The sequence below is a fragment of the Bos indicus x Bos taurus genome, chromosome 14 (genome assembly GCF_003369695.1).
Source record: "Bos indicus x Bos taurus breed Angus x Brahman F1 hybrid chromosome 14, Bos_hybrid_MaternalHap_v2.0, whole genome shotgun sequence".
In the NCBI taxonomy this organism is placed as follows: Eukaryota; Metazoa; Chordata; class Mammalia; order Artiodactyla; family Bovidae; genus Bos; species Bos indicus x Bos taurus.
Genome location: NC_040089.1, coordinates 74,043,243 through 74,066,439, shown reverse-complemented (window position 1 = coordinate 74,066,439; position 23,197 = coordinate 74,043,243). Strand labels below are relative to the sequence as shown.

The 23,197-nt window shown below is 36.2% G+C and overlaps 1 protein-coding gene across 3 annotated transcripts in view; it reads right to left on the bottom strand.

Annotated features, from left to right (window-relative positions):
- Nucleotides 1-460: 460 nt before the first annotated feature.
- The window catches only part of NBN (nibrin), a 56,696-nt gene continuing 33,959 nt past the window's right edge, over nt 461-23,197 (bottom strand). For all 3 annotated transcript variants that reach the window (XM_027561597.1, XM_027561598.1, XM_027561599.1), the window contains exons 10-16: nt 21,848-22,126; nt 19,330-19,774; nt 14,329-14,397; nt 11,972-12,127; nt 10,600-10,713; nt 1,958-2,007; nt 461-629 (exon numbers count right to left, since the gene is read on the bottom strand). In XM_027561597.1, the coding sequence (XP_027417398.1) occupies nt 599-629; nt 1,958-2,007; nt 10,600-10,713; nt 11,972-12,127; nt 14,329-14,397; nt 19,330-19,774; nt 21,848-22,126 (1,144 nt within the window). In that variant the 3' untranslated portion in view covers nt 461-598. The remainder of the gene's footprint in view (nt 630-1,957; nt 2,008-10,599; nt 10,714-11,971; nt 12,128-14,328; nt 14,398-19,329; nt 19,775-21,847; nt 22,127-23,197) is intronic.

The window sequence follows — 23,197 nt, the reverse complement described above, 5'->3', positions numbered from 1 at the left end:
AATACTAGAATCCATTTCACTTGGGTTACTTCAGTTCAGGAAAGACTACAGGATAATGGAAAAGAAAAAATGATAAAAAGGAAAAATACTATGCTTTGATATTACTATAACCTTCCAATCTAGTCAATAAAAAAGAGTAAGGTATATAACACTGTATCATTTCTATAGGAAATTACTGGAAAATGATATGCATAGAAATTTGAATAGGCACTAAAAATCTCTGTAAAGAAATGAGTATCATGCATTTTTTTCAGAGGCAAGGAAACAGACAGCCAGGACAGAGGTAGAAGGGAAACTTTTTAAGCTTTTACCTTTTTATACTTTTAGAATTTTGAACTATGACTATATTAACTATTCAATAAGTTAAAATCACATTTAAAAATGAAAAAAAATTATAAAAGATGAGATGACAAAGACTAAAACAGAATAAACAATACTAATGGTCCCAAACAAAAGAAACTGAGTTTTGTGCATTTTATTTAACAAATTTAGGCCATAAACTTAAACCTTCTATACATGATATGAATGTACTGCAGAGGAAACTTGAAGTAAATACTAAACAGGAAATGTTTTTCTGTGGCTTCTTCATAAAACCTTGTTATCTTCTCCTTTTAACATTAGGATTGTATCTGTAAAGAAAGAAACTGAGTCAAATGATATCTAGATAAATGATAGTGTTCCTTTCACAAGTTAAAGGGCTTTCAAAATATGGACATGCTTTGGCAAACAGAATGACAATGCCAGTTTTATCCCTAGGATCAAATATTAAGCAAAGACATTTTTTATTGTCATTTATCCTTTTGATGTTGCTTTGATGACTATTTGGTAAAAGTAAAACATCATCAAAAATCCTGTAAAAGCCTCAAAGTAATTAATGAAAACAACAGTTGAAAAATTAATACATTTTTATACTTCATCCAGACTAGCTGCAAACAGATCTCTCCACTCCCACATTAAATTCTACCATTTGCCCAAAAGAGCATAATGAACCTAAAATATAATTATGTTATAAAAGTCTCCTATAGCAACTGAACAAATGTAGTTGGGTATCTGACTATACTTATGAAAAATCAGCACTATTTGTCAACATTTTCATCAATGATTCATACTTTCAATAATGAAATTAAAAATCAAATTGGCTATAAAACAAGACTCAAAATTACAGTATTTCTTGGGAAAATGTTATTCCACCCTAGCCAGTATCTACCTACAATATTGTATTTTATGCATATTTGAGAGCTAATTATTATGAAGCTTGTTGGGCCTGCAAGCATGCTGAAAATGTTAAATCTGAATTAAATTATTATTACCCATTATAAGTCCTCTAATCCTCTCACAACAACCTGCTTTGAAACTCTAATCCAGCTTCTTATTTTCATGTCTGGTATTTTACTTATCTTATTCCAAACTCCATTCATTCATAATTCTTTCTACTCAGGGCTAAAAATCTCACGTGTCACTCAAATTCACCCAGCTCAGGAACCTTCATTGTCTAAATGCCCCACGGTGGTGGTGGTTTGGTTGCTAAGTCATATCTGACTCTTGCAACCCCATGGTCTGCAGCCCACCAGGCTCCACTGTCCATGGCACTTCCCAGCAGGAATACTGGAGTGGGTTGCCATTTCCTTTTCCAGGGGATCTTCTAGACCCAGGGATCAAACTGCATCTCCTGCACTAGCAGGTGGATTGTCCTCCACTGAGCCACCAGGGAAGCCCAAATGCCCATATATATTTTAAACATCTTGTGATATAGTACAAGGGAATGAAGCCCAAGCCTTTATCCAGTAGTAAAGAGGTGTTCAAGTAGTTAAAAAAAATTAAAAACAAAACAAAATATTATTTAGGTGAAGGTACCAAATGTCTAATTTTAAGGAAAGGGGTCGAAATATTTAAACTCTATCAACAGAACTGAGTGTTATATACAAAAATTCACAAGAAAAGTGAAATTAAACTTTACCTAAAGAGGTCATCAGCAAGAGAGTCTTCTTTTGCATGCTGATTTTGAACCTGTCAAAATTAACATAATTTCAAAGATTTGCTCAATGACGAATATACTGTTAATGAAACTGCCATGCTGGTTGACTGCAGAGGTTAATAGCCGCCTGTTGCTCTGGCTAAGCCATGAGAAAATCACCATAGGAAAAGAATAAAAGCAAAATATAGCAATACAGCATGACCCAAATAAAAGTACATTGGGTTGATTCGTTGGGGTCCTCATACCCTGCTAAACTAAAGAAAAACAGCGTGGACCTTGGAATGCCAAATCAGCCCAAGTTCAGAACATTGCTTGTGCACACACCAAGATGTTTTCCCAAAGCATATGCGGGTCTATGACCTCCAGTTAGGTGACAGCCCTTGTACAAAAAAATAACAAAGGTAGTTTAAAGTAATTAATAAAATGGGAGACATGACCAGGGACACAGGAGGTTGACTTCATGCTGCACAACAGATTCTTTCTGTTGCCAAGACACGAAATAAACATGATGGGGCTCCAAGGAACAGGACTCTTGATCCAAGAGGTCTTGAGTTCCCTGGTCCCATCTTTAAAACTTAAATTTTTCCCCAACTGTGCGTCGACCACTTTTGATTCCTACCTGCTGCGGCAGCTGCAGCAGCTGACCACATTCTGGAGGTCGCCACTTCTCACCCATTCAACAGATCCGTTCCATTTTCCCTTCATGCCAAGATTATTGCAGAAGTCCCCTAATCAAATTTCTCCAGCAAGTCTCCTCTCAAAGGCAACCAACACATATACTGCTAGTTTGTTAAGTTTTTAAACATTTTTTTTCCAACAAAACTCTTTTACTAAATGAAATGTCAATGTTTTGAGATCATACCACTGACAGAAGCCTGCGCCTTCAACCAGAGCAGCTCTCCAGTTAAAGTGGCTCTCCTCACAGTCCCAAATCAGGCCTCAGAAACTGCTACTAAATTACCTCATCCACAAAATAATTTTACACACAAACTCACCAAACTGCTAAAGCACCTTTGAGACTTAGGACTGGAAATACCCTGAGCTGTGTGCACCCTTCCTCAAGTCCAGCTGTGATCTTATCGTGTGCCATTCAAAACCCTTCAATGACTTCCCCAACCTACCAAAGAAAACACACACTCTTGAGTCTGACGACCCCTAAATGGGAAAGGGTCTTCATGACCTGGCTCCATTCTACTTTCTCAATCACTTCTCACCCTCTTCTTCCTGAACCCTATTAAAGCCAGATAAACTGAATCACATAGAGACAAAACACCACACACACCTCCCAACAAACATACTGGCCTCTCTCTGCTTTTGTTCATGTTTCTTCCTCTATCTAGAAATTACTTCCTTTTCCTCCTCTTTCCAAAGCTGACCATCTTTCAAGGTGCATTTGCTCAATAATTATTTACTGCCTCCTATGTGTCAAGGAACATGTTCTTCACCTCTTGAACAATGGCTTTCTGAGTCTCTTCATTTCAAAATAAGTCTGACACTGCCATGATTGAAATGCATAACCAACAGGGACCACTGCTCAGTGTGCTGTGGCAGCCTGGATGAGAGGGGACGGATACACGCATGTGAAGGGACTCGTGCCTGAGCACCTTCACAGTTCACCCGAAACTGTCACAACACTGTTAACCAGCTATACCCCAATACAAAATAAATAACTTAAAAACATAAAAATAAGTCTGATATGAAGAACGCCCACAAAACTTTAGCTATGTGCTCCTAGATTCTTATCAATTTCTACTTTCTGTTACAATTATTTGTATCATGTCTCCACTAAAGAAGTGTAAGTTCACTGAATGCAGCTACTGTTTGTTTACTATAAATAATTTACATTTATGTATTTCTAGATACTATCTTAAAACAGTTTCTAAGAAAAACTCACTTAATCTTCATATAACTTCATTACTATTTTACACTATTACCCCAATTTTAACCAATAAGTAACAGAGACTTGCTGCTGCTGCTAAGTCACTTCAGTCGTGTCCGACTCTGTGCGACCCCAGAGACAGCAGCCCACCAGGCTCCGCCGCCCCTGGGATTCTCCAGGCAAGAACACTGGAGTGGGTTGCCATTTCCTTCTCCAATGCATGAAAGTGAAGAGTGAAAGTGAAGTCGCTCAGTCGTGTCCGACTCTTTGCGACCCCATGGACTGCAGCCTCCCAGGCTCCTCTGTCCATGGGATTTTCCAGGCAAGAGTGCTGGAGTGGGTTGCCATTGCCTTCTCCGAAGGAACAGAGACTTAGGTTAAGAAAAATCAGAAAACTGTCATATGCAAGAACTGGGATTGACCAGGTCTACTTGAATAAGGGCACAGCTTATACTTGCAGGGATTCAAACTTACCAGGATGATTTCCTATTCATAAAATGAAATGTCAAAATGAAATTACATCTTTTTACATTGTCTAATAAGTACAGCAGAACACAAATGGAAGACACAAATAGATGGAGATATATACCATGCTCTTGGATTGTAAAAATCTATATTGTGAAAATGAGTATACCTAAATACCAAAATGAGTATTACCCAAAGCAATTACCCATTCAATGCAGTCCCTATCAAATGACCAAAAGTAGTTTTCACAGAATTAGAACAAATAATTTCACAATTTGTATGGAAACACAAAAGACTCTGGATAGCCAAAGCAATCTTGAGAAAGAAGAACAGAACTAGAGGAATCAACTGTCTTGACTTCAGACTATACTACAAAGCTACAGTCATCAAGACAGTATAGTATTAGTACAAAGACAGAAATATAGATCACTGGAACAAAACAGAAAGTCCAGAGATAAATCCACAAACCTATGGACACCTTATCTTTGACAAAGGAGGCAAAAATAAACAATAGAGAAAAGACAGTCTCTTCAACAAGTGGTGCTGGGAAAACTGGTGAACTACGTAAAAGAGTGAGACTGGAACACTTTCTGACAGCACACACAGAAATAAGCTCCAAGGGGGTTAGAGACCTAAATGTGAGACCAGACACGATGCAGAGTACTCTTCAACATAAATCACAGCCACAGCCTCTATGACCCACTTCCTAAAGTAATGGAAATAAAAACAAAAATAAGCAAATGGGACCTACTTAAAAGCTTTTGCTCAATGAATAAAACTATAAGCAAAGTGAGAAGACAGCTCTCAGAAAAGGATAAAATAGTAGCAAATGAAACAACTGACAAAGAATCTCCAAATGTACAAGCAGTTCAATACCAGAAAAACAAACAGCCTAATCAAAAAGTGGGCAAAAGACCTAAACAGCTATTTCTCCAAAGAAGACATACAGAAGGCTAATAACACATGAAAAGATGCTCAACATCACTCATTATCAGAGAAATGAAAATCAAAACCACAATGAGGTATCATCTCACACTGGTCAGAATGCCCATCATCAAAAAGTCTACAAACAACAAATGCTGGAGAGGGTGTGGAGAAAAGGGAATCATTTTACACTGTTGGTGGGAATGCAAACTGATACAACCACTATAGAGAAGAGTATGGAGATTCCTTAAAAAACTGAATAGAAATGCCATACAGCCCAGCAATCCCACTGCTGGGCATATACCTGATGGAAACCAGAATTGAAAGAGACACATGTACCCAAATGTTCACTGCCACACTATTTATAATAGTTAGGAGATGGAAGCAACCTAGATGTCCACTGACAGATGAATGGATAAGGAAGCTGGGATACATACACACAGTGGAATATTACTCAGCTATAGAAAGGAACGCATTTGAGTCAGTTCTAATGAGATGGATGACTCTGGAACCTATTATAGAGTGAAGTAAGTCAGAAAGAGAAAGACAAATACTGTATATTAACTCCTATATATGGAATTTAGAAGATCCTACATTCAGGGCAGCAAAGGAGACACAGATGTAAAGAACACTTTTGGACTCAGTGGGAGAAAGCAAGGGTGGGATGATGTGAAAGAAGAGCATTGAGACATGTACATTACCATATGTAAAACAGATGACCAGTGCAAGTTCCATGCATGAAGCAGGGCACCCAAAGTCAGTGCTCTGGGACAACCTAGAGGGACAGGGTGGGAAGGGAGGTGGGAGAGGGGTTTACGATGCAGGTGACACATGTACACCTATGGACGATTCATGTTGATGTATGGCAAAAACCATCACAATATTGTAAAGCAATTATCCTCTAATTAAAATAAATTAGTTAAAAAAGAAAAATCAGCTTTATTTTGTATATCTAAGTAAAACTATTAAGTAAAATAGTGTTAAAAAACAGAAATAAATGTCATTCCTATTACTGGCATTTTTCAGTGGCTTGGGAGAACTACATATCACAGTCTTTCAAAATCCAAATCAGGTTGGGTAGAATTCAAAGAGTTATTATGTTTAATGCACAGAATGAACATATCCTATATTCAAAGAGAGTATGGGAACTAAGTGATAGTGAAAACTAAGACTGGTCTGTGGTAAAAGAAGAAAAAGAAGGACTTAACAAAACAAAAGGCAGGGAACACAGAAGAGTAGCTAGAGCAAGCACAGGGAAATGAGGCATCAAGGCAGTAGCACATGTGTATAGGAGCTGTAGCCATGCAGAAGAACAAAGCCAACTCTATTATCTGAGAGAGCAAACTCTTAGAGTACCTGAAATTGCTCTAGAAAAAAAAAGGAGATTTGGTAGAATAAATCTAGAACACAGTCTCTCTACTAATGCTAATGAAATAAAAGAAAGAAACAAGTCAGCAGCTGCACCATCATTCTCTCAGCTTCACCCCATCCAAGAACAAATGACACTCACCAGTTATAAACTAATCAAGATGCAGACTTCAAAAACATGGCCATGCAAAGAACCCAAAGACTAATGCAACGGATTCCTAACACTCCTCCAACTCATTAAAAGGTGCTACAGAACTGTCCAAACCTGAGAATTCTTACTAATACTACAAATTTGGGAAGGAGCAGACTGAGCAGGAAAGAGAAAACAACTCCTGGTGGACTGCTGGGAGGGGACTAATGGCACGGAGAAGTGAGTAAGTGGGACTGACACTGACCAAAGACAGGCTCCAGGCATCCCCGACAGATCAGGCAAATAACCTGAAATACTAGGTTCTTCTCTTCACTCCCTGGTACATATTTAATCCATTCTCAGAAAGAGCAGCACATAGCTTTACCTGACCACCCCACCACTCCCACGTCAATTCAGTGTTTTCAGGCAACAGCAAGTAGATGGGCCATGCTACGTGCCTTTGACTGAATACGTTGCCATACTGACAAGTATAGGGCAGGAGTGATTTTAACTACATTCAATTTCTGCCTCAAACTGCTTCCTTTTTAAATAATTTTATTTATTTACTTTTGGCTGTGCTGGGTCTTCACTGCTACGCAGGCTTTTCTCTAGTTGCAGCAAGTGGGGGCTTCTCCACTTGTCGTGCACAGGCTTCTCACCGAGGCGGCTTCTCCCGTTGTGGAGCACGGGCTCTAGGGGGTGTGGGCTCAGGAGTTGCGGCTCCGAGGCTCCAGAGCACGGGCTCAGTACTTGTGGCTCACGGGCTTAGCTGCTTGGCAGCATGTGGGATCTTCCCACATTAGGGATCGAACCCATGTCTCCTGCACTGGCAGGAGAATTCTTTACCACTGAGCCACCAGGGAAGCCCCAAACTGGTTTTAGAATGTAATCCCTGCATAAGACATCACACGCCGTGTCACACAGCAAACAGTATCTGGACAGGTATTTTACTTTAAATAGCGGCAAAATTAAAGAAAACAGCAAAGCCACTCCACATCTAGATGGGAAAAAGAGAGAGACTAGAACAGAACATGCCAAAGACAGTTAAAGAACCTGGTCTGTAAGAAACAATAACCCATGAATAAGACACATAAAATTAACAAGAACATGAAAGCAATAAAATAAGAACAAAAAAGTTAAATGATAGGAAAAACACAATGAAATGAAATGGGAATGAATGCTAAGTAAACAACTGAAACTGTAACGATACCATTTCAGAATTAAGAAATGAGAAATAGCTAACACAGTTTCCACTATTATAAATGTTGTATTAAGTAGTATCTTATGTAATTCTCACAAAAAGCCTGTGAAATGGAGGTACTATTATTGTTCCCATTATGCATAGGAGGAGACAGAGGAATAATAATAATAATGTTTAAATGGGTAATTAGGATTTTAATTATTTCTAATTAGGTATAATGAAGTCAAGATCACATAACATAGCTGGTGAGGAATAGAACATATACAACTGAAATTTGAATTTCTGATATAGTTAAAGAGCTTAAAGAAAACCACAATGAATTTAATAAAGGAGAGTAATGTCTTAAATGTAGTGATCCCAGCAAATATAAAAATGTCTTTAAGGAGGTAATGCAAAAGTTCCTTGAAATAAAAAAGAACTGCATCTACAAATCAAAATCGCATACTGTATCGCAGGAAACAAGAAGGAAGAATGATCAATACTGAGATATACTCTGATTGTTACTGACTTTCAGACCTGCGAAGGAATATGGTAGACATGCAAGTCACCTAAAAAGAGGGGAAAGGGCCCTGGCATGAGGTGGGGGTGCGGAAGTACAAATAATTTCCCCACTCTTCACAGCCAGGAGTCAACAAACAATTATCTAAAAGCAATATGCACTTTGAAGCAAAAACTGATTCTAACCTGACAGTGTTTTTCTTTAGGGGTCTCAGGAAATACCTAGAAAGAAGAAACAGTCACACAAGTTCAGCAGTGCTTTCACTTTTACTTCTTTCGATCAATCTGTCTCCCTCTTCCCCTCCTCAATAAAGAGATGTCTAGAACATTATGCATTTGACGTTTAAATGGATAACTGGGATTTTAAGTTCTTCATTCTTTTGTTTACTATTATAATTCTTTGGAATGCACATCTATAAAATAAGAAAGCAAATTATTCTTTCAAAAAATAAAGAACTAAAGTATGGTATATCCATTCTTCCATTTTCTGACAGTTAATAATCCTGACAACGCTATTTTTTGAGTGACCTAACAATTTTTTGATTTTAAAAAAAGCATGTTTAAAGACAAATTTCTGAATACTACATTTAACCCATAATAAAGCAAAATATAAGTCCTGAGATGTTGTCAAGTACCAAAGCTAGCTTTTGTCCTGCCCTGTGGGGATATGCAAACCACAAAAACCCAGGCTCTCCTTTGATATCTGTGTGGGAAATGAGCATTATGAAAGAAAACCCAAGACAAGGAATAAAGGACTCCACCATTAAAGGGTAAAACGGGAACAAACTCTACAACACAAAAAAAACACCACAAATAAACTTGCTTGTCTTGACCCTGATACAAACTGAAAGAAAGAAATTTTAAAAAATCTCACTAAGTTTATAATGACAGGTGAGCCTTCACTCAAGCTTCAGGTCCAAATATGTACTAACTAGCTGAATGGTCCAAAAACATTACAAGCAGAGATTAAAGGAGTCTCATATTTCTGGAGGAAATAAATCTGAAATTAGACTTAAGGATTCCCAACAGATCAAGTTCCCAAAGAAAATGAGCAGTTCACATTCAAAGATGACAAATACGTATTTGGAAACAAGGCACCCTGAGAGAGAACTAGATTAAACATATCAACACTTTAGGTACTTAATATAAAACAGAAGCTTTAAAATATCAGCAGGGAACAAGATTTAGAAATAAATGAAATGCACTTTCAGAAATGAAACCACACAGTATGATGAATGAAAACTCAATGGATGACCAAAATACCAACCAGACAGATCTGACGAGAGAAGTACTAAACTGGAAGACAATCTGAAGAAATTATCAAAAGTAAAATCCAAAGAAACAAAGCAGTGAAATATCTAGAAAGGAGGTAAGACACATTGAGGAGAAACAGGGACTTATGTCACATCAGAGCCCAAGAAAGTGATACTGCCCCTGCTCCCCAGTTACCAAACAGCCTGCCGATACCATCAGTGGAGCCACCTTTAGTTTCCAGGAACGGTGGGTAATCAGGCAATACGAAGAGCCGAGAAGACGACTTTCTGACTTTGGATGTGGACTCTGATTCTCTCTCAACTCAGTGGTCACGGGTTTCTGAATTCTTAACTGCCATGTAGTACTTCTATACTAAAAGGCTCCTCGGTTTAATGAATTTTTGTTCAGTTCTTCAGTTTAAAAAAAGGGGTTGAAAGAATTATGGATCAGGTGGACAGTCCTGTTATAGAATATACACTAGGGACTCATAATACCCAGAAAGTAAAGGAAGCATATTTTTGTATTCTCTCCTCTGAGTTCTCATTAGAGTTTATAAACACATGCAGCTGATTATCTGTAAAACAGTGAGTTTTTGGAAACCACATCCTAACATGGAGAGCTGTATAGCTGTTCATATTTTCCCAAAAGAGCAATTTTATAACTGAGGTTTGGGTTCCTGAGACGTAGGTAGCAAATTAGTTGCACATACGATCAGTAAATTTAGAAGTCCCTTAAAGAACTGTTATGGAAAGCTGCAAATTAATCTTAACTGTAACTCAGGAATTTTTCTGAATGAATAACCTCAGGTCACTTATCTTAAGTTTGGTTTTTAAGAAGAATTTGCTCTAAGGAAATCACCAGGGATCAAACAATCAAACAAGTTACTGGGTCTGGTTCCTACTAACCTCCATTTCCTGCCTCAACCACTCTTCTAATTCTGTATTCTTTCGAGCATGATGAGCTATTAGATCTGATCCTCCAATGATGTGTGGAAGTTTTCCTGCTCCAGGAAATGTGACCTGTAAAACAGTAAACCTTGTTAAATGCACTAAAAAATTAAGACAATCATATTAAAAAAAAAAAAAAACTTAAAAACAAAAAGACTGTAAATCACATGTAAGTACTAAACATATTTATATCCCATAAATCAAAATGAGTGAAAGAGGGAGGAAACTGAGTCATTTCATTGATTTGAGTATATACAGAAAAATTCAGACAAATCCTTTCATTAGAGGCAATCCTGTTAAACTTCTTTTAGTATAAAAATTTAATTTCTTTTAGTCTCAAAAAATTTCCTTGGCCAAGGATATTAGTATTTTTAAGAGTTTAAAATTTTTCCAAACTATTTTCCAGAAGTTTGTACTACTTTATACTTCACCACTCCTGTGCCAGCAGTGAATATTATATTGCTTTTTAGGTGGTTAACTTCATTAATTAAAAAATTTAGTATGTCTTTGCATTTTAATTTAATGAGATTGTGTAATATGATATTGAATGCGAATGCCCCTGTGCTACTCATGTGGGCTGGAAAATAAGCGGGAGATATTTCCCATTGTCCACTCTAAGTAGAAGAGATTCTTCCTGTTAAATGGCATTCAGAACACTTTAATCATATTTTAATACTCTAAATGGCTCTAAAGTCATAGACAGAAAACTACTGTTAATAGTAGCTCACATTCGAGAGGAAAAAGCTACAGCACCCTGTAGTCACAGCAAAAATCAGATAGATCATGTTTGAGAGAAAAGCCATCTTTCACAGAAATCACTCTTGAAAAAATTACTGTATTCTGATCAAATGCATAAGCAAAACCTAGCAGGTCAATAGTAGTATGGAGCAAGAAACAAACACCCTAGAATAGAAACAAAAAGAATACAGATAGGATGAGAAACAGTTTTTCAGCACTCCATGCTTTCATTGCTGAGGACACAGGTTTGATTCCTAGTTGGATACTAAGATCCTATAAGCTGCACTGAGCAACCAAAAGATGACCAAAACAAGAAAGAAAGAAAAAGAACTAGGAGGACCCTAGCCAAAAGCCTACTGTGTAAGGTAGAAAAAAAAAAAAAATGGGTAAACAGCATCCTTTAAAGAATTCAACCTTAATAAAGTTTTATATATTAAGTGTCAGGGTATGTACTTACTAGAGTAACTTTTAACTGTTTTAAGCAGAAGAAATAGCATCAGCTTTCAACATAAACCGCTTTTATTACTATTTAGTATATTTCTAAAAACATTTCAAACACTGCACTCTTGTTGCATTTTAAAGGAATACATACCTTTTTGAATTTCTTGAAATTCTTTAGTTCACCATAATCATTATTCACATTGGATGCATTTCTGGAGGTGGAGTTACAAACCACCAGTGATCGAAATTCAGTCAGTAACATTTTCTTTGGAAGCATCTCATCACCATCCTGAAGTTCACAATTGTTCTTAAACAGTGTTAAGATGGATAAAATAAGAAGGAAAAGGAAAATTACTTGTCACTTAAAGAACCTCTATAAAAAAGTTCAAATATCTGAAAAACCAGTAAAATTAAAAAAAAAGGTTTATTTCTGACATCTGAACTTTGTACTTGAAATCAAATCTTATCTATTTCAAAACCAGAAAATTACTCAAGTAGTATTTCTGACTCTAACCTCAGAAACATTTATAACATACTCATGTATGACAAAAGACTAAAAAGCCATAAAGTATTTGAAATTTAATAGCATCTTCTAATAAAAATCATCCCAATAAACAATTTATCTTCTTGTATATATTTTCTTGGCAAGAAACAGTTTGCTTCTTTTCCTTAAAACCATACACTGAAATTATTATATAATCCATTCTACACGTTATCTATACTATACTTAAGTTTTCTTGATTTTCAATAATGTATGTTTTTTATTAGTTTGGACACCTCAAAAAACTCAACCACTAATTCTGGGCACATCACCTCACTAACTGAAAGCCACTTTTTAAATTCCAGATTAACAGTTATTTAATCAGTGTGAAGATTCCTTTCTGTTGCTGAAAGAGATTCTTTATGTCATTAACTATTAACTAAGTACCTACATATCCACGTTCTTACAGCTGCCCAAGGCTGATCATCTTAGTTTTTTAAACTGCTTTACTATATATCCATTTGCAAGCTGCTAACAGGACTAGGATAAAGACAGTAAGGGAGAGATGAAAAAAACAGAAAAATCAAAAGAAAAGGTTCTGGGCCAAAGATCTAAATAGACATTTCTCCAAAGAAGACATACAGATGGCTAACAAACACATGAAAAGATGCTCAACATCACTCAATATCAGAGAAATGCAAATCAAAACCACTATGAGGTACCATTTCACACAGTCAGAATGGCTGCAATCCAAAAGTCTACAAATAATAAATGCTGGAGAGGGTGTGGAGAAAAGGGAACCCTCTTACACTGTTGGTGGGAATGCAAACTAGTACAGCCACTATGGAGAACAGTGTGGAGATTCCTTAAAAAACTGGAAATAGAACTGCCTTATGATCCAGCAATCCCACTGCTGGGCATACACACTGAGGAAACCAGAAGGGAAAGAGACACGTGTACCCCAATGTTCATCGCAGCACTGTTTATAATAGCCAGGACATGGAAGCAACCTAGATGTCCATCAGCAGATGAATGGATAAGAAAGCTATGGTACATATACACAATGGAGTATTACTCAGCCATTAAAAAGAATACATTTGAATCAGTTCTAATGAGGTGGATGAAACTGGAGCCTATTATACAGAGTGAAGTAAGCCAGAAGGAAAAACACCAATACAGTATACTAACGCATATATATGAAATTTAGAAAGATGGTAACGATAACCCTGTATACGAGACAGCAAAAGAGACACTGACGTATAGAACAGTCTTATGGACTCTGTGAGAGAGGGAGAGGGTGGGAAGATTTGGGAGAATGGCATTGAAACATGTAAAATATCATGTATGAAACGAGATGCCAGTCCAGATTCAATGCACGATACTGGATGCTTGGGGCTGGTGCACTGGGACGACCCAGAGGGATGGTGTGGGGAGGGAGGAGGGAGGAGGGTTCAGGATGGGGAACACATGTATACCTGTGGTGGATTCATTTTGATATTTGGCAAAACTAATACAATTATGTAAAGTTTAAAAATAAAACAAAATTAATTATAAAAAAAAAAAAATTAAAAAAAAAAAAAAGAAAAGGTTCATGTGACAGTGACAGAATGTAATCAGGAACTCTAATAAAATAACAATAGCCTAATATTTCTGTAGTTTGTTCTAGAGTTTACAAATATTTCATATCCATTACTCTATTTTATATAAACAACAACGCTATTGTAGAAATATCAAGTGTTTTTATAAACAAAAGACTTGAAGTTCGTAAATGTGAAAATGAGCTATTAAAAGTCTCATATCTATGGAGTAGAGGGCAGAGAATTACACTCAGGCTTTCTCCACATTCTTTTTGCTATACCATGTTTATAATATGATCTGTCCATTTCCAGAGGAAGTATAATTATGAAATAGACCAAAATTATAGAAACAGAATCAGTTTTAATCCTAAGAATGAAGACTCGTAAAAAAAATCAATGAAATGACAGTCAATATAAGTTAAATCTTTATAAAATTAAAAAATTCCTCACAGGTAGTTCTTTAGTTGACCAGACTGATTCTTTCTTGAGCTCACACTTCTTCTTAATTTCATTTTCTTGCTAAAGAAATAAAAAATATTGTTCATAAGAGTTACCAGATGGAACCTTTCTGAAAACCTTAGAGATTATTCATGTTCTTGATCTATGACTTTCAAGTATCTTTCCTAGAGAAACTATGAGATGAGAATAGAAATATATTTAGAAAAAGACTGTAGGATGAGTTATAAGAGTAAAGAACTGGAAGCAATCTAAGTTCATACAAGTTATGTAAAGAGTATAATATGAGAAATGATCATAATATAAAGGAATTACAATGGCTATAAAATTGCATTAACATTTGAGTCCAACTTGAAAAACAAGATTTAAAAAAGAAAATGCCAAAATATTAACTGTGGCTATCTACAGAAGATAGGATTATCAACAAATTGTTATATTTTTATTTTTCATATTTCTACATGATTGTGTTATTACTTTTACAGTCAAAAATAAAAACAAATTTTTAAGGATGTCTATCTAAATTTATTTAGAATTGAATGTTAAATATCCTTAATCCAGGAAGAGTTATTTTAATTGTTCAAGGTATTTATCTATTAAAAAAATGGAGACTGCTTTGCATAAAATCATACTATCCTTCATATTCATATATCCAGCTCATGTACTAGATAAAAGTACATTACACAGATAGCTTTCTAATACTTTCAATAAAAACTACAATCCCTTTGGATACAATAGGGGGGCATATCATTTTACATCAAATTTTCAATGATTCAGTAATAAAAATGCAGAAAAATGTTAATAAGTTGGAAAGAAAAAGCAAAATGTACTCTGAGCTTACTTAGAGACTAAAGAAATTAATGTTATTTATCAGTAGTAAGATTAAAAATGTCTATGCCAAGGCTACCACATACCCTTTAATTGAGTATTTTCACATACATCACCCACTATAAATTGTTGTCACAATCACATTTTAACCCCCTACCTTTTTTTCCCCATTCTGTCTTACTCCCTCAAACTTGCTCATCCCCTTGAGCAAGTTTTTATTTCCTATCTCATAGAATCACACTATAAAACCATACCCAGAGCCTTGGACTGTAAGCTTGGGAATTTTCCAATACTTTTTCCTCTCTCCTCATTTCTCTTATTAAGTTAATCACCACGTCCTAGAGATTCTACATTCTAAAGTTCTATCAAACTTATCCTCTCAGACTGCCTTTCATGTTAGCACACCCAGTGTCTAGAATGAATGACATTTTGAGAAAGCTGACAAAGGCAACAGCTAAAATAGGGTGAACCAAGGATTTCTGTCCCAGTTGTCAAAACCTAGATAAGTCAGCTTGGCAAGTTGCGTAACTCCTACGCCAGTCTCCAAATCTGTCAGTGTACATTGCTGTAGCCAATATGACGGTATCCAGTAAACGACAGGTGTAACTGCCGGGCTTTCACAGATGCTACAGGCTTCCCTGGTGGCTCAGACAGTAAAGAATCTGCCTGCAATGTGGGAGACCTAGGTTTGATCCCCGGGTTGGGAAGGTCCCCTGGAGGAGGAGGGCATGGCAATCCGCTCCAGTATTCTTGCCTGGAGAATCCCCATGGACAGAGGAGCCTTGTGGGCTACAGACCATGGTGTCACAAAGAGTCAGACACGATTGAGTGACTAAGCACATAGTTATTTAAGAGAAGAGGAAACCTTAATTCAAAATAGAAGGGTAGAAAAGAGGTGAAGAAGAGACTTCTGTAGACAGTGGGTGCTGTTAGGAGGAAAGTTAACAAGGATGTGGAGTCATGTCGGCATTTTATGAAGACTGGGGAATTGAAAGTAAAGCCAAGACTCTGGCACAGCTGTCATTCACATAAGGATAAGCTCCTAACAGGGGTATCTAGCCGATAGCTTTCTATTTTAGCTTATAGGAAATCTTACAGACATGCTAGAATCCATATTTAATCCCCAAACAGAAAAATGATCATTCTAATATCAATGTATTTTAGAAAACGTCCTTCTGATATACAGCTAAGGAAGCCAATGCCAGAGAGAAGTATCATAATTTTGCCGTCTTGAGCTTCCCTGGTGGCTCGGTGGTGAAGAACCTGCCTGCAATGCAGGAGACGTGGCAGGAGCCGCAGGTTCAACTCCTGGGCTGGGAAGATGCCCTGGAGGAAAAAATGGCAACCCATTCCAGTATTCTCGCCTGGATTTCCTTTTTCAAAAAAGTTTTAAACAATTATCTTATATTGAAAGCAAAAATACTTTTGTTAACAAGGTTCTTACTAAAAAAGTATAAATATAGTGATTTAACTTTAGTATTTCCAGAAGCATGTCACAATCAAGTTGCTACTCACTCTCCAAAAGTATGCTACGACATATTTATGTTGTACCTTGTTTTTATTCAGAATATCATGAATCCTTGAAAAAAAAAATAAAAAAAGGACAAAGGAAATTATGCTGCAGAATCATAGAGCAAAATAAAGTAATTACATTCCCTGGTATCATTATACAGCATATAAACCTTGGCATTAAATGAAATGTCTTTCCAGGTCCACAAAAAACTGTTTAAAAAACTTTAAAAGTGTTTCTCATATCACTGGAGGGTATATGATGCTCACTTCTTGTCTCTCCCACTCTGGGCCCTAATGCCCAGTTCCTTGGGTGACATGAGCCCTGAGAGAATGTGTGGTCAAAGCAGGTCATAGGAATTAATTTGCAGACAGGATTGACCAAAGTATTCTGGGACTAAAACTACAGCTCTGTCAGACAGAGCTGTGATACTGCCAAGTGGTGGACCCATCTGCAAAAGAATTTAAGAAAAAGAAAAAAAAAAGCCCATTAGAAAAGATATAAACTATGTAAAAGGACAAGAAGACTAGGAAAAAAATCAGGAAAAATTAGAAACATAGGAGGATAGGATCCCACAAGGCATTCCCAAAGGCGTGGCCAAAGTAACGTAAATAGGGCCTGACTTTCTAAAGACTATAGTATTAAGTACTAGCCTGAACACAGATTCTTGTATAGTCTGGAGCTGAAGTGACAATGAAAACTCAGAGTGAAAGTAGAATAAATACATCTAATAAACATCTTTATAAAGGGATATAAATTTATTAAATTTAGGACATCCCTTGGATTTCATCAAATGCCATATTAAATCAACTTATCTAATTCTCCACTACAATGGAAATTGCTACAGAAGTGACTTATAGGATATATAAACCTCTTGGTTCAATTAATCTTTTCTGTAACATGACAACTAATCCTTTTTAAAACTTTGATAATAGACTTGTCTGTCTCTGAAGTTCTCAATCTTGCTGACAGATATCTCAGTATCCATACTCTTTCTCCCTTATTAATATAACTTTTATATTAATTAAGGGACAGTGTTGTCCTAAGTGATGTACTAAGTTTAAAGCATTTCCCAGACCCTCTTGGAGATTGAGGGTTAGGGCTGGGGTTGGCAAAGACCATAACTAAATCCTGGCCAACAACCAAAGTCATCAAGTGGGGCTTCTGAGAAAGCTCCTTAGAATGGACTCAAGCGGAAAGCCCTTTACCCTGTTTCCTTTCCACCTTCTTCCTCCTCCCAGGCAAGCTGACCTGATGGCCAGAGGTGCCATCTCATGGAGCAGAAAGACATACACCTAGGAAATTAATACCAGCAACTACCAAGCAGCTTTGGTTACATACCTCTGGACATCTTCTACAGGAAAAAAAAAAAAAATCCTATCTTATTTAAGCCACTGATCTTAGAATTTTTAAAGACAGCAAAGGAATTCTTAACACAATGCAGGAATTTTTTCTGGAAAGAAAACTGGACATGCTGAATCAGGATCTCCGGGCCTTTGGTCTGGGAATCCCTATTTTTAAAAGCTCACCAGGTGATTCTGATGCACTGGTCCAAAGAGGGCATTAAGTATTCACTCATAAGAAGTAATGAACAATGAGGACTTTTTCCTTCATGTGAAGATACCAGTGTATAGGCTAAGTGAAGTGAAAGTCGCTCAGTTGTGTCCAACTCTTTGTGACCCCATGTACTATACAGTCCACGGAATTCTCCAGGCCAGAATACTGGAATGGGTGGCCATTCCCTTCTCCAGGGTATAGGCTAAACAGGACATATATTCTGATTCTTTAATAACAGTTACAGATTTATATAGTGCTTGATACACACTAGGTTCTCATCCTCACTCAACTGTGTCTGACTCTATAACCCCATGAACTGTAGCCCACCAGGCTCCTCTGTCCATGGGACTTTCCAGGCAAAAATACTGGAGTAGGTTGTCATTTCCTACTCTAGAGGATGTTCCTGACCCAGGGATTGAATCCGCACCTCCTGCATTTGGCAGGCAGATTCTTTACCACTGCACTACCCGGGAATCTTCAGATTCTCAACAAACGCTTATCACATTGTTGCATCTGTGCTCTCACCTAATGCGGTAACTAACCTACAAATAGTAGGCTGCTTAATAATGCATAAAATAGGAAACAATCTAAAAATTAATCTTTGTTGTCTTAGAACAAAGCTAGTAAAACAAATTACCAATATTCATGAAAAGAGGATAGAACATTAAAGATAAAAATGAAAATTAAAAATCTCTAATGATGTTACACATGCTCTATCTTAAAAATTTATTTAAGTAGATACTTTGTTTTGCTAACTTTCTTCATCTTTCAGTGCCTGTTTACTCTATTAAAGCACCTCCTATACTTAACATCATGGCCAAATGTCTGATGTAATAAAACAGTACAGCCTGGAAATCTATTAAAACAATCATGAATAACAATTTTAGTTGTTGTCATCTATTATAAACAAAGAATCATTATATTTTTAACATTTACTTTATCAACCAACAAACTCTTATACTTAATATGGGGTGTAGAAGATTCTAATTTTTTCCCCCAAATAAACAGAAGTTCTGCTCATACTGTCAATACAAATATCTAAAGTACTTTTTAACATTCTAAGTTCCTATTTGCAATACTTCTCAATAAATAATGTTACTTACAGATATTTTGTTACTTTCTGGTATTGTTTCATCATTAAAAGTGACATTTGTTTCTTTATCCAATCGTAGCCTTTTTCTAACATTGATATCTTCCTCTTGTTTTTGAACTTTCACTTCGCTTTCTAACTCTAGTTCTGTATCCTTGAATAACTGTTCCAATACTTCATCTTCTATGGCTAAATCATCAATTTCTTTTCTTTTTTTTGATTTTAGATTTTCTGTAAAAAGAGACTTATTGGCATAATTTTTCACAGTGGGTTTTACATTGGTATCTGCATATGAATTATCTGGGTTTTCTTCCACAAGCACATTCTGAGATAGGTGCTCATCCTTATTTTTCCTTATCAAGGATGTAGTTGGTTGTGTTTGTTCTAAAAGAGAACAAGACGTTTCCATTCTTGCTGATTTGGATAAAGACATTTCTTGATTTTCTTCATCCCTTTCCCTTGGGTTCAAAAAAGGAGAGAAGAAAAGAAAAACAGAAAATGAACACAGCTAAGTAATTTTTTAGTTTGGCAATATTCACCCCCTTCTTCATTTAATTGACAATATTCCTAGTTTTAATGATTAACAATCTCACCAGATATAAAAAAAGTAGATATCTGAAAATAGTACATAATTCATATACACTTGACTGTTTTGATAGGACTGATGAATCCCATAGCTTAAATAATAGATATTTATCTTCTTTTTTAAAAGTTGCAATAGTTGATGAATCAGTGTGAGGAAAAGGTAGAAGAATATAAAATACAAAAAACTTGTCAGAAAAAAAAACAGCTTACTTTGTAATGTAGGGAACTTGTGAGCAAGGAAAAATTACCCTGGGACTAAAACCTGTTCAGTTCATGAGAGCCAGATTCAAGTTGAAGTGGCTAAATCCAGAATGTAGTCTAAGACTATATATGTGAATATATGACAATGTACATTCTATATAATACTGTATCATTCACTCAGTAAGTGCTGAATACTTAGCTCATTTAAATGGTACTGAGGCCACAGAGGACACACAAACTGGGTCTCTGCTCTGCAGTTTATAACCTGCATGTCGAACTGGAATAGTTAAGAGTGATACCTTAACGAATCTAAACTAATGTCGAGGTCTGGATAAACCAACCAAGAGGTTTCTGTAGTAATTCTAATAATCAGAGTTTGAGTTAGAAAGATAGCAACACAAACAGATGGAAAGAGAGATATTTATAAGACAATTAAAATAAGAATCAGCACTGTTTTGGGGAGGCAGAGCAGAAAGGGTCAAGATGTTGACACAGTAAACTGCTAACAAAATTCCATACCAGTGCAATGACAGGGGTGAAAAAGTTTTACACCGATGATTAGGGAAAAGAGCAGATTTCTGTGGAAAAGTAGGAGTGATATACTACTAAGTCAGGACCAAATATACTGACCATTTATAACCTGAAATGAAATATACATAGTAGGAAGAAAAGAAGTCCTCAATGGGAGCAAAGTCAGAGAGGCAAAAAAAAGAAAAAAGAAAAACTGGGACACTACCACAAAAAATCAAGAAGAAATCACAAGGAGAACAAAGGTTGAAGAGCTGAGTGTTACCAAAAGGCCACTAGAGGTGTGAAGTGTGTCAGTGATTACTTTCAAGGATGTCAGGTCATGATGAAATACTGTTAGTTAAGAAATATTTCATACAGAAATGGGAACAATAATGTCCTCTTATAAGTTTAACAGTGAATTTAAAAGATAAAGAGCAGTAGCTCAGGAAGAAATCAAGTCAAGGGAAGGTTTTAAAAACTAAAAATGAGATAGAGTCTTTTTTAGTTTTGAATCAGAAGAATACAGAAGAAAAGGACCTAGAAGATACTAAAGGTGCTAGCAATTAAGAATAAGTGATAGAGCATGGTCCTAGAGGAAATGAGACCTAACCAATGGAAACAGGTAGGTCAAAAAAACTCAGGTATGGGAAAGCTTTTCAGCAAATGAAACAGAAGGAAAAAAATGAGAGAAAATCTATCCAATGAACTTAAGTGACTCTTGAGAATCCCTTGGACTGCAAGGAGATCAACCAGTCAGTTGTAAAGGAAATCAATCCTGAATGTTCATTAGAAGGACTGATGCTGAAGCTGAAGCTCTAATACTTTGGCCACCTGATGCAAAGAGCCAACTCATTAGTAAAGACCATTATGCTGGGAAAGACTGAAGGCAGGAGGAGAAGGGGATGACAGAGGATGAGACGGTTGGATGGCATCACTGACTCAATGGACATGAGTTTGAGCAAACTCCAGGAGATGGTAAAGGACAGGGAAGCCTGGCGTGCTGCAGTCCGTGGGGTTGCAAAGAGTCGGACACCACTGAGCAGCTGAACAACAGCAGCAGAAATGAACTTAGGTAAGAAGGCAATGTGGACATTTCTGAGAGGGAATAAGCTCAAAGGGCCACAGCTTTCTACAGAAGCATACTTACACAGAATATGAACTTAGTACCATTCTACAATCATAAAACAAGTATGAATATTTTTAGAAGCACAAAGCACTATTATTAAAAATTATACCTTTTTTGGGGAGAGGTAAGCGGCTGAAAATAGTCTCTGATGGAGTTGGTTTGCTGATGCTGAGAAGGCCAACCTCTACTTTTATTTACATGTGGGACTTTAGTCGGTGAAAGCTGATAGTTTGGGATTTTCATCCTAACCAGAGTATTTGAGACTATATTATTATTAGAGCTTATTTTGTGGGGTTTCTTCACAGTGGACGTTTCTTGTGAAAGTATTCGACATTTTGGTTCCATTCCAAATATTTTTATTTCTTTTGGTCTTTCACTCAAATCCATACTGCAGCAAAAGAAAAGAATGTATGGTAAACAATCAAATTTACAGCAATTTTTATCCAGAAACAAAGTCCTTTAAATAGCACTAATATAATACAGCTTTAGAATATAGTTGTCTTGAAGTAACTGTTTATTGAATATATTTTATAATATATTGTTCAAGAAAGCAGCTCCTTTGACATCAAAGCTCCTTGAAGATAGATGATATCCTTTTCTCTCCATCCCCTACAGCACATACTGTCAGGCTTGCTCTATAAAAAAACTGCTAAACACACATGAAATAATAACCCTGTATCTTATTATAAATTAAACCATCATATTCCTAAGTGTTTCTTGGTTTGTTTAAAATTTTTAAATTACTTGCATGTAAAAAAAAAGTGATTAAAAACTAGAAATTCAGAAAAAGAACAAGCAGTAATTCCATTAGTAAATATAATGTGGTATTTCAATCACTTTCAGTGAACTGAAATGGTGACATTCCAACCAAAAGGCAGTCTCTAGAATAGAACTCTAGATTAACAGAAAAATATTTTAAACCCACATATAAACACACAGGTCTACAATGTATGGTTAAATATATATTATCTTTGCTATTCTTATGTGTGTTTTTTTGCCATTCATATTTTACAAAAAACCCAGAGTTGTCATTCAGCTGACTTTTTAAAAAGTAATAGTTTCTCTTTTAAAAGTTAAACACAGTTTCAATACAAACCATAGGTACAGTGAAAATTTAGTTATGGTATAATACAGTGCTACCATAAGTATCTTTCAATATGAATAATTCATTATGGATTTAAAATAGTGTCTTAAGCAAAAAAATGCCATGGGATACTTATGAGCTACCCCTGCTTTCCAAAAAAATAAACAATTAAAAAAAACCCTCTTTAGGTACAGAACCATAAAACACCAGTCACAAATGAAACTGTAATTCTTTGTAGTCTTCTATGTACATTTTCAAGGAATAAAAAAAAACATAAGTATCTATTTCAGGAGTTGACAAACTACAACTTGTAGGACAAACATGGCTGACCACTTGTTTCTGTAAATTAAGTTTATTGGAGTATAGCCACACTCA